The sequence below is a fragment of the Hyposmocoma kahamanoa genome, unplaced genomic scaffold (assembly GCF_003589595.1).
Source record: "Hyposmocoma kahamanoa isolate Upper Pololo Valley unplaced genomic scaffold, ASM358959v1 64, whole genome shotgun sequence".
Lineage (NCBI taxonomy): Eukaryota > Metazoa > Arthropoda > Insecta > Lepidoptera > Cosmopterigidae > Hyposmocoma > Hyposmocoma kahamanoa.
In genome coordinates, this window is record NW_020653852.1 from 15,936,629 (window position 1) to 15,945,608 (window position 8,980).

At 33.8% G+C, this 8,980-nt stretch overlaps 1 protein-coding gene across 4 annotated transcripts in view; it reads left to right on the plus strand.

Moving 5' to 3' along the window:
• LOC113230819 (protein fem-1 homolog B-like) overlaps positions 1-5,701 on the plus strand; it is a 44,540-nt gene extending 38,839 nt beyond the window's left edge. For all 4 annotated transcript variants that reach the window (XM_026464909.1, XM_026464910.1, XM_026464911.1 and 1 more), the window contains exon 14: positions 3,140-5,701. In XM_026464909.1, the coding sequence (XP_026320694.1) occupies positions 3,140-3,297 (158 nt within the window). In that variant the 3' untranslated portion in view covers positions 3,298-5,701. The remainder of the gene's footprint in view (positions 1-3,139) is intronic.
• The last annotated feature ends 3,279 nt before the right edge of the window (positions 5,702-8,980 follow it).

Here is an 8,980-nt window from a genome sequence, read left to right on the forward strand (position 1 = left end):
AAATACCGACAAGCAGGCAAATTTTCGGCGGTGTTCAAGGTTCTGCAGCTTCGCCTCAACTAATATTCCCTAGCGCGGAGCTATGGCTATAGCTCTGTACTAGGGAAAACCTGTGTCGTGGGTGCCATCGACACACACATAGACAACCACAAATTACATCCAATCTCACGAGATAAATATATGTAGGCCATACAAATATTTCTCCCGGCCCGGGTATCGAACTCGGGACTTCTGCGTGGCAGTCAGGCATGGTAACCGTTCGGCCACAGAGGCAGGAATAAAACTCTTTTATAAATAATTATTTACTGGTAGTTTTTATGTTAGTTTCATGTCACACCGAATCGGTAACGCATTAGGACATCCCTAATTGATTAATACTCGAGCTGTCGAAACTAAAATGAACAGAGTATGGCAGGGGGACGTATAATGGGTTGATTATGAATGATACCAGTTAACGTTACGTTAAGTACTGCCCGTTGTGATTGTGCCACCAATTTCTATCTTTGTGCCATTGCAACTTTCTAAGAGTAATTTCGGAGGTAATCAGGTGTGACAGGCGGACATTCCAAAGACGTTTTTCCAATTGAATAATCCTGGGATATTAGAGAGAGATTTTTATCATTTTTATGTATTGTTTATGATCACTGCTCTATGTATGTATTACCTTAGTGTAATAAAACAAGAAGTGTAACCTTATACGAACGTAGCAGCAAGGTATGTATGTGCGCACGCCCGTTGCCCGCCATGTACGGCTACACACATTCGCAAAATGTCGCGGTGCAAATACATTGCACAGTGCGGGGTCATTATATAACTCAAGCGTTCGCGTGATGTTTAAAAATGACGTCAAAAAGTAAACGTGTTTTTTAAATATTTATTTATTAATTACAAAAACATTAACACGGCTTTACTTTACACTCTTAAACCTAAACAGATTTGTATGACAATGTTGCAACTCGCTCTAACATAATAATTGTAAAATAACAATTTTATTAAATATAAACAATGTACGAAAATAAATATTATGAAGGTATAACACAATTAATATTCTGTTTTTAGGTTTTCGCGATTATTACACATAGGAAATGAAACTATTTTTCCGGATTTAAATCGCGTATATTTGTTTTTTTAAACAAACCGACGTTTCGGACCCTTTACAGGTCCCATGGTCACGGTTCACTGAGTTGGTACAGTCTTCAACCAGTTATGTCTAATATTGATGCAAACTACCTTTATTTTTCACTATAGTTACAATAGTTATTAATTAAATACCTTATTTTTAATTTTACAAAGAAAACATTCCAATTTACGCTATATTAAGTTTTAAATTTCATTTGTTCAGCATTTCATTTCTATTTCATAATTATACCATACCATAACGAGATACCATCTGTGATGCTGGTATAAAATATCAATATGTAAGTATTGCATTTATCATAAAAAAAATCAGTACAGAATACTTTAATGAGTATCTTATTTTTCCAAATTATGTTTTACGATGTGTAGGTGCAACTAAAATAATAATATGACAAACCTACGCTCCGACCGTCGTCGGGTAGGAACCGGCGGAAGATTAATTATTTCCTTGAAGTGTCGGTATAAATTAAACCAATATATATATATAAATATAACTCTTGCCTATTTCAACTTTCCTAATAAATGACATCGGCACTATAGAGGTTCTATTTTAGAGCGCGGAAGGCGAAGTTGATACTTTTGAAATGTCACATCACTCAGATACGCAACAAGTGGTATCGGAGCGTAACAGGTTTTTGACAAATTTTTCTTAAACGAAAATAAAGATTTTCCGCTCCAAAAGTTTTTATAATAATAATTGGAAACTAAGTATTTTCTGAGCAACGAAATAAACACAGGGACTATGCCTATATAGAACACTCAAATCAGAACCGATTTAAGTTTCAAAAAGGTGTATATTTATATTAATTGATTTGTCTAATTGATATTGTTAAAATTAAATATTTCGCAAAACGTATGTAGCGTAAAAAATAAGGCATTCAAATAAATAAATTTTGTAACTATAGTGAAAAATAGGGTGGTTCGCATTAATATTAGACATCACTGGTTGATGACTTTACATCTTAGTCAAAGCTGCAGGTCCTTGAGCACCGCCGTAAAGTTGCCTGCTTATCGGTATTATACAGGGTATGTAATGAAGAGTGTGCGATGGAATTGCATCATTTAATTCCGCATCCTCCTTTCTATCATCGGGGAGCTAGACGTAGGCTTGGGTTCCATTCTTATGTTGTGGATTTTCCAAGGATTTGTTCCAAGCGTTTCGCTTCCACATTTATATGGCGAACGGCTATGGAATGGAATTCTCTGCCTGCATGCTTATTCCCTGAACTATAAACTTGAGTCATTTCAAGGCGAAATTGAATAGGCATTATTTAGGTATGCATTGCTCCATTATCGAAAATGGCCCGAAACGTTAGTTTGTTTAAAAAACAAATATACGCGATTTACATCCGAAATAATCTGAGTACATAGTACTAAAAAATCGACCTCAAAAGTTCGCAGAATTACATCTATTTGCTAAGTTTTATTGAAATGAGTTACCGGAAAGTGTCCGAAACCGGATTCATCCCCAAGTTTGTCAGCCTTAGAGGTGGTATACTTTCTTTAAATTGAAATGGGACCAATACGGAGTTACCTTTTTTCCAATAAAAAATGAATCATCAAAATCGGTTCACTAATGCCGTATCGCGTAACAAAAAAAAGGAAAAAAATACAGTCGAATTGAGGGCCTCATCCTTTTTTTGAAGTCGGTCAAAAATTGTTTTATTTCCAAAGTGTAGCTATCGCGAAAAGTTCTCAATTCAATGAAAATTTAGGGTCGTATTCCAGAACTCTACTCAATACTCAAGTCAGGACTTGAGTATTGCAGTGAGCACTGAAAATCATACTCAAGTCCTTGCCATTAGGGTAGTATTTCCAGTGCTTGAAATCATACTCAAGTCTGCTCAAATCCTGGGTTGAGCGTTGAGTAGAGTTCTGGAATACGACCCTTAATTCCACAAATTGAACCTACCGGAACCGAATTTACACCACAGTTGAATTATCTATGACTTCACTTAATTAAAAATTCGATCTTGGAGTAACCGTGTACTATTTTTCCCAGGTCCAGCTGAATCAATAGTCCGATCCGCGCGTAAACCTCGATTGGCGTGTTTGGCAGCGGCCGCTTTAGCCGCCAACGGGGTACGATACCCTCCGCACGCAGTACCAAGAGACCTACACGGCTTCCTTGCCATGCACGGCGTATACCCTGCCAAGTAACTCAGTAGATCAATATGTCATAAAAGTAGTCAATGTACCATAGTACAATTAAACAGGAAGACAAACTGTTAAAATTATTGATTGAAAACTGTATTTCAAATTTTCAACGAATAAAAGTGACATTTTGTATACTGTGGACGACCTTTTGTCGTATATCGTTTTATAAACAAATATTACGATTTCTAATTAATTGACATTACGTTAACGTTCGACTTACATACAGGGTGTATTTTTTTATTTCACGGTATTTTTAGGGGGGATTTTACCCCTCATAAATCGTGAAAAAATATCTAATTTGATATTTCTTTAGCGATTTGGAGGAAATCTCTGTAATAAAAGTTAGTATTGTTGGTAGTATTGGTGGGTGGAATCAGCCCCTATAAAACATTGTAAAATAAAAAAAACCCTTTTAACACTTATAGTAACACATCCTTACATATAACAGCTACCACATCGTATGTGCCCATGTAATCATAGAAATTAGATACTATGTAATGTCGTACATAGAATTCAATAAATGACTTTGGTATCATGTAATTATTAAATATAACTGTAGTGGTATCGAACTTTAACAGGATGATTAACATTAATGACTGTTTAAATTTAATTTAAAGTTCCTTTTCATTAATTTCCATTTTATTTATGAAAGGTAACTAACAACGTCTTAAGTTATTGTGCGAAAAATTTCATGAAAAAAATTTCATGTATATTTTTCATGTGATTGCAGAGATTCTGTAAAATTAAGACGGAGCAGATCTTTTAACTGATATTCTAGAATATTTCTTGCCGTCATAAGAATATTATTTGGACAAGGGGTAGTAACACTGCATCGTAGGATAGCTCTGACACTTGCACTGGGGCGGGTGTGTAAAAATTTTGGAAAAATATCTTAGGGAATAATTACTTTTATGTTTAATACATATTAAGTTTGACGTTAAAATGCATGAAACATGTCACCTTTTGGCGAATGCATATTAGTCTGTCACCACGGATCGGATTTTTTACGTATATACACGTAAGCTGTTCCACTGACATTTTATTTCAAATCTAAATACTAATTGACGTGGCAAACAGTGTGCGTTCACCATTAGCCGCCATATTGCTGCGGCCATTTTGTGTTCATTGTTCTTCTTTTCTAGTAGCATTTAATCTAGAAATGTGACTTCATGGTTTACAATAAAGTATATTGAACACAGGGATTAATGTGTTCAAGAGGTCTAAAGTTAAATTGTATTTTTAATTGATGGCTCAAATTGTAATAGAATTATGAAGAGAATCAATTCGTAATGAGGGTTGGTTATAATAGAACAACATAAGCATAACTATCCCATGGCATAATGGGTCAAGCAAGCATTACGTGTTTCAAGTTTCGTTGGTTATTGTCTTATAAATACAACAAACCAATGCAATATGCACCTAGCCCTCATTGAGATAGTAGGCGACGAACACGATTGTGATACAGTAGGTTTAACTTAGGTATTAAGGTTAGGACAAAAGGCTAGATAGGTCTCTCTCTGGCTTTGTGAATATAATTTAATTTGATTAGATTATGTATTGGATTATTTTGTAATTCCAGGAAAAATTGACCATCACATCTGTTGTTAAGTAATACTCAATTTTCGAAACGAATCGAGATGTGGTCCAATACGTAATATTATTTAGCATACTTTCTACGTACATGCACATAAATTAAACGAAAAATGCAGTTTCTAGAAGACCTTGGTATAGTTTTTGTAAAATGGGACTAGCACATTGAGGTTCACAAAAGGACGCTTCGTAAAACGGTTCCATAGACAAAAACTAAATGTTTAGGTCTAAAATGGTTTTAGATGATTCTTATAAAGTTTCTAGTCATAACTACTAGTGACTTATGATAAAAATGTTAATAGCTTAACTGTTATTTTTTATTTGATGTGTGAAAAGAATTTTATGTGGGTTAGTTTTTATGCAAGTTTCAACTTGGTCGGCCGGCGCCATGCGAATTCAATCAGTTAATGTTAAAGAGATTTACATACGTTTACATATTACATTATTAGATGGGTGCATAATTGATGATAGTACGCGGATGTATATGCAGCAAATGCATTTTTTTAAATTCATTCTTCTACTTCGTTTTTTTTAGCATTATACAGAAGGATGTAGCATTATTAGGCGTCTTTCCATTTAGTCATTTTGTAAGCAAAGAAATTTAATAAATACTGTGAATCATTTTCAAGCATATTGTCTACCTTTATGTAATTGTTACATTTTCTGTACGCGTTGTATTAACTGTTATAAAATAAATGAAGAAATTCTACCTTCATACTTAATATATTTCGAGACTTATTATAAAAGCTTTACTATAAGATACTGAATCTTTTTCGAAACTACTGTAAGACTTGTACTATATAAAACTTTAAAAAAACCAGATCTTTTAAAAAGGAAAATGAAACTATTTTTCCGGATTTAAACAGCGTATACAGGTCCCATGATTACGGTTGACTGTAAAGGGCCTGAAACGCTGGTTTGTTTGAAAAAACAAATATACGTCATTAAATCCGACAAAATAGTTTCATTTCCTATGTGTAACAATCGCGAAAACATAACAACTCGAGATTTCCCAAACATTAAACGGAAACTTTTTATAAAATGATAACGTATTATCGTGTCATTTGTAATCAATTTTTAATGATATTTTCCTTTATTTTGATTTGTTGATTAAGCAAAAATGTTTACGATCACTGCTTCTTTGTTTACGATTTATCTAATTCTAAAAAAACGAAGTATAAGTTGGAGTATATAATTGATGGGAATTAGTGTTACATAACTCTTAGCCATTACACTACATATTTAAGGTGAGTTTGCGCTTTGCACATGTACACCATGCTGTTTGGGATCTTGACTTTAATTGTCGACTCTATTTATTTGGTCTTTGCTTTGCTTTATGGCCGATTATGACGACCACAGCTAACTTCGTTGGTCGTCCGCCTTTATTTACATTTCATCGACAGCCTTCTAATGAGTAAGAGTACTCCACAAAAATTTGTTTAATTGTCGTGGAAAAAAGAAAACACATTTATTTCCGAACAAATTGCCATTGACTTTATCAAAATTTCCTTAATCTTGATACTTTACATGCGCAGCCATTGGTCGCTGAATAAACATGGTATGTCGACCAAGTGAGAACGAGCCTTTAGGGGTTGGCATTATTTAGGCTTCATGGTTTATGCGGTGCTTGAAATGCTTATTGTAATAAAATTGAACTTTAATAAAAGAATATCCAAAAGTTATGTATAACATTATTTAATTTCAAATAAGTATTATATATTTCTTATTTTCCTACAAAGAAATATATTTTCTGCATATTTTATTTACCTACATATCCCACTATTTTTATAACTAAATTATGTAGAGTATCTAATGGACAGGTACCTGGTATGTAATATCTTAGGTATATGTAATAAGTAGTATCTAAAATGTATTCCAATTACATAATATTGCATGTGACTTGTTTCAATGTAGGAAAAATGTGAATAAAATCAGTATAACATTTAAATGTTTTTCAAATAATGTTTGAAAGTTTCACAATGTATGTGGGTCTTATAAAGAACAACTGTATTATCTGATAGTTTAGGCTGGGATATGTTATTCAACCTTGCTGCCATCAATTCTGTTGATTGAAATTTTCTCTTATGCCACTGAGAAAAATGAAGCTATTGGAAAGTATACAAGGCAAATCTTGCCGTGGCTATGATGGGCGCTTTTATCTCGTACAATAGACCAAACAAATGATAAACATTTGTCGTCAACAGAGTTGAGGGCGCTGGCGGAGTATCTCTCCACTCTGTGCCAAATATTTAAAACTAAATGTAGTTTTTTACATTATTCTAAATAAATATTTTTTGTCACCTCTGTGCTTGGTTTTTTGTAATTTATTGGAACATATTATTAAGTTATAATTATCCTAGGCTTTTGTAGCAGTCAATATAATATATTTATTAATTATACAGCAAAATTGAAAAAAAAAAAGGATTCTTTATTGAAAATCTTGTAATGTCGTGGCTTTTTGGCAAAAAGGGGTAACCAAGTCAAAGTGCTAACGTTTGGGTCAAAAGTAATAACTTTAAGTAGACATTGTCACACATATCCGAACATCTGTCATTTTTTTAAATAAAAGGATTTTCATACAAAATCTTCGAGTGAAGAGAAAACTAAGGGCGTCTTCAAATTGGACGTTGTAGAAGCGCTGCAGTGGTGCGACTTCAGTAATTTTTAGTTCACTAATTGTGGCGCTGCAACTGCGCTTCCAAATATTGTATGAAAATTAGTAGCGGCACGGCTGCAGCGTCACTGTAGCGCTTCTATAAGCTGAAGGCGCATTCATGGTGTACAAGTAGCTTGTTTTTTGTCTTAGTTAATAGGTACAAGTTATCGACCTAGCATAACAAAGTAGATTTGCTATATTTTATTGTAATTCAAGATGGAGATCTCATGGAGAGAAAAGATATGATTATATTTTTTTCGTCTTCCGTCAAGAAAAGTAGGTTTCTAAATATTATTCATACTTCGTCATTTAGGGAGTTATTCTCATGCCACTTCAATTCTTAGCGAGTCGCCATACTTGTTAACGCAGAATCGGCTTGAGCCGGTAAGAAAAGGCTTTATGTCGATGCAATTAGAGCGAAAAAGTAGTTGCGTGTGTCGCTTCCATGTTCGCTCAGACCGCTGACGTCAAACGCTCGTTTTTAACTCTATCATATCAAATCAAGTGTCTTTATTTCTTAGGTAATCAAATTACACTTATAACGTCACACAAAAAATAAAACCAAAAATATATATCGTACTTGTATACATGTTCTGTTTAGTTAGTATGCGGTGACTTCCCTTTAAGACACAATGATGTTGTAATAAAAACTGCAGTTTTATCTATGTGACAAAAGCGATTAAATTTCAAGACTATCAAATTTCACTGTACCTACAGTACAGTATCAAAATTGTGTGAACAGCCTTTTCAGCAATTCATATACTTTCATCTTGCAATGAAAAACATGGTTTGTTCTGCAGTACATTTATATAGTATTTATTGACTCCGCCACTTCCCTGCTCCGTAATGCAAGAAATCGTAAAGTAGGCTTTATAAGGCTCAATTTACGTTGCTGCGGAAGGTAAGATTGATTTTTTTTGCTGAAATTGTACATATCACAATGTGCTTTATGTCATGTGCAAACTATACGGTAGCGCGGTAGTTTTCCAGACTGCGCCGAAATTCTGCGCAAGATGCACCTGTCTTTTGCCCGTATCTGGTTTGTACGATTTGTCAATTGTGTACGTTACACGATTATCATAAAGTTCATTATGCTATGGTTACCAAAATTCGCTTCCATATAATATTATTATGTATATTGTATTGAAAAATACGTTACGAAATTAGACCCACAACTCGCTTTTGATGGTTTCGTTTGAACCGAGCTGCGATTTGCGCAATAATAGGCTGTTGTCACATAACTGAAGTAACTTAAGTTGTGGGGTTTCGCGATCCAAAAATGTAAAGTATGTATGTAAATAAACATTTATCCATAATAGCGATATTTTTGTCACGCATTGACAAATAAAATGTTGAATTGTAAATTTGTTTTATTTTTTATTAAATATTATGGTAAAAATCTAATTAGAAGAAATGTAAAAGAAAGCGTAAAGGCACAAA